Source organism: Eucyclogobius newberryi, unplaced genomic scaffold (assembly GCF_026437365.1).
Source record: "Eucyclogobius newberryi isolate DKJ021-1_F unplaced genomic scaffold, fEucNew1.0.hap1 SCAF_26, whole genome shotgun sequence".
Taxonomy (NCBI): domain Eukaryota; kingdom Metazoa; phylum Chordata; class Actinopteri; order Gobiiformes; family Gobiidae; genus Eucyclogobius; species Eucyclogobius newberryi.
The window spans coordinates 1-2,500 of NW_027315901.1; the positions used below are offsets into that span (position 1 = coordinate 1).

Consider the following 2,500-nt stretch of genomic DNA (forward strand, 5'->3'; position numbering starts at 1 on the left):
CCTTCCTCCTCTCCTCTCGCCACCTCTCCCCTCCTCCTCTCTCTCCTCCCCCTCCTCTCTCCTCCCTCCTCTCTCTCCTCCTCTCCCTCCTCCTCCTCCCCTCCTCTCTCTCCTCCTTTCCCTCCCTCTCTCCTCCTCCTCCTCCCCCTCTTCTCCTCCTCCCCCTCCTCTCTCCTCATCCTCTCTCTCCTTCTCTCCCTCCTCTCTCTTTCCTCCTCCTCTCCCCTCCTCCTCTCTCCTCCTCCCCCTCCTCTCTCTCCTCCTCTCCCTCCTTCTCCCTCTCCCCTCCTCCTCCTCCTCTCCTCCCTCTCCCCTCCTCTTCTCCTCCTCCTCTGCTCGAGCATGATTCTCTCCCCTCCTCCTCCTCTCCTCCTCCCCCTCCTCCTCCTCTGCTCGAGCATGATTCTCTCCCCTCCTCCTCCTCTCCTCCTCCCCCTCCTCCTCCTCTGCTCGAGCATGATTCTCTCCCCTCCTCCTCCTCTCCTCCTCCCCCTCCTCCTCCTCTGCTCGAGCATGATTCTCTCCCCTCCTCCTCCTCTCCTCCTCCTCCTCCTCCTCCTCCTCCTCTGCTTGAGCATGATCCTCTCCTTCCCTCTCTGCTTGTGAGTAGAAGGTGCTTTGCTCTGTTCCATTGAAGCATCTGCATTAGTTTGAACTTGCTTCAGTCTCAGAATGTGCTGTTTCAGGTTTGAATGCTCTCTGAGGTTCTTCTGAGTTCTCTTGTTCTATCCTTCAGTTCCTTCTCAGGATCCTGGCTCTGACAGATTGTCCTGTGTGTTCCAGAGTTCGGGCGTCGTGTGAAGGAGCGGATGCATCACAACATTCCTCACCGCTTCACTGTCGCTCTGAACATGAGAGCGGCCAAATGTGCCGTGTGCCTGGACACGGTGCACTTCGGGAGACAAGCAGCCACGTGTTTAGGTCTGTCTGCTCTTCAATTCATCCAAGTAACATTTACAAACTGGTACACTGCTGTGGTGGGTTCTGAACCCTGCTGTGGTGGGTTCTGAACCCTGCTGTGGTGGGTTCTGAACCCTGCTGTGGTGGGTTCTGAACCCTGCTGTGGTGGGTTCTGAACCCTGCTGTGGTGGGTTCTGAACCCTGCTGTGGTGGGTTCTGAACCCTGCTGTGGTGGGCTCTGAACACTGCTGTGGTGGGCTCTGAACCCTGCTGTGGTGGGCTCTGAACACTGCTGTGGTGGGCTCTGAACACTGCTGTGGTGGGCTCTGAACCCTGCTGTGGTGGGCTCTGAACCCTGCTGTGGTGGGCTCTGAACACTGCTGTGGTGGGCTCTGAACACTGCTGTGGTGGGCTCTGAACACTGCTGTGGTGGGCTCTGAACCCTGCTGTGGTGGGCTCTGAACACTGCTGTGGTGGGCTCTGAACCCTGCTGTGGTGGGCTCTGAACACTGCTGTGGTGGGCTCTGAACACTGCTGTGGTGGGCTCTGAACCCTGCTGTGGTGGGCTCTGAACCCTGCTGTGGTGGGCTCTGAACACTGCTGTGGTGGGCTCTGAACACTGCTGTGGTGGGCTCTGAACCCTGCTGTGGTGGGTTCTGAACCCTGCTGTGGTGGGTTCTGAAGCTGCTGTGGTGGGTTCTGAACCCTGCTGTGGTGGGCTCTGAACACTGCTGTGGTGGGCTCTGAACCCTGCTGTGGTGGGCTCTGAACACTGCTGTGGTGGGCTCTGAACCCTGCTGTGGTGGGCTCTGAACCCTGCTGTGGTGGGCTCTGAACACTGCTGTGGTGGGCTCTGAACACTGCTGTGGTGGGCTCTGAACACTGCTGTGGTGGGCTCTGAACACTGCTGTGGTGGGCTCTGAACCCTGCTGTGGTGGGCTCTGAACACTGCTGTGGTGGACTCTGAACACTGCTGTGGTGGGCTCTGGACCCTGCTGTGGTGGGCTCTGAACACTGCTGTGGTGGGCTCTGAACACTGCTGTGGTGGGCTCTGAACCCTGCTGTGGTGGGCTCTGAACACTGCTGTGGTGGGCTCTGAACACTGCTGTGGTGGGCTCTGAACACTGCTGTGGTGGGCTCTGAACACTGCTGTGGTGGGCTCTGAACCCTGCTGTGGTGGGCTCTGAACCCTGCTGTGGTGGGCTCTGAACACTGCTGTGGTGGACTCTGAACACTGCTGTGGTGGGCTCTGAACACTGCTGTGGTGGGCTCTGAACCCTGCTGTGGTGGGTTCTGAACCCTGCTGTGGTGGGCTCTGAACACTGCTGTGGTGGGCTCTGAACACTGCTGTGGTGGGCTCTGAACCCTGCTGTGGTGGGCTCTGAACACTGCTGTGGTGGGCTCTGAACCCTGCTGTGGTGGGCTCTGAACACTGCTGTGGTGGGCTCTGAACACTGCTGTGGTGGGCTCTGAACCCTGTTATGGTGGGCTCTGAACCCTGCTGTGGTGGGCTCTGAACACTGCTGTGGTGGGCTCTGAACCCCGTTGTGGTGGGCTCTGAACCCCGCTGTGGTGGGCTCTGAACCCTGCTGTGTCTCTG

The 2,500-nt window shown here is 59.2% G+C and overlaps 1 protein-coding gene across 1 annotated transcript in view; it reads left to right on the forward strand.

The window, feature by feature from the left end:
- The first annotated feature begins 765 nt into the window (after window positions 1-765).
- Window positions 766-2,500, forward strand: part of LOC140372582 (citron Rho-interacting kinase-like) — a 49,023-nt gene continuing 47,288 nt past the window's right edge. Inside the window, exon 1 of the mRNA XM_072459719.1 lies at window positions 766-921. Coding sequence (XP_072315820.1) covers window positions 810-921 — 112 coding nt within the window. The 5' untranslated portion in view covers window positions 766-809. The remainder of the gene's footprint in view (window positions 922-2,500) is intronic.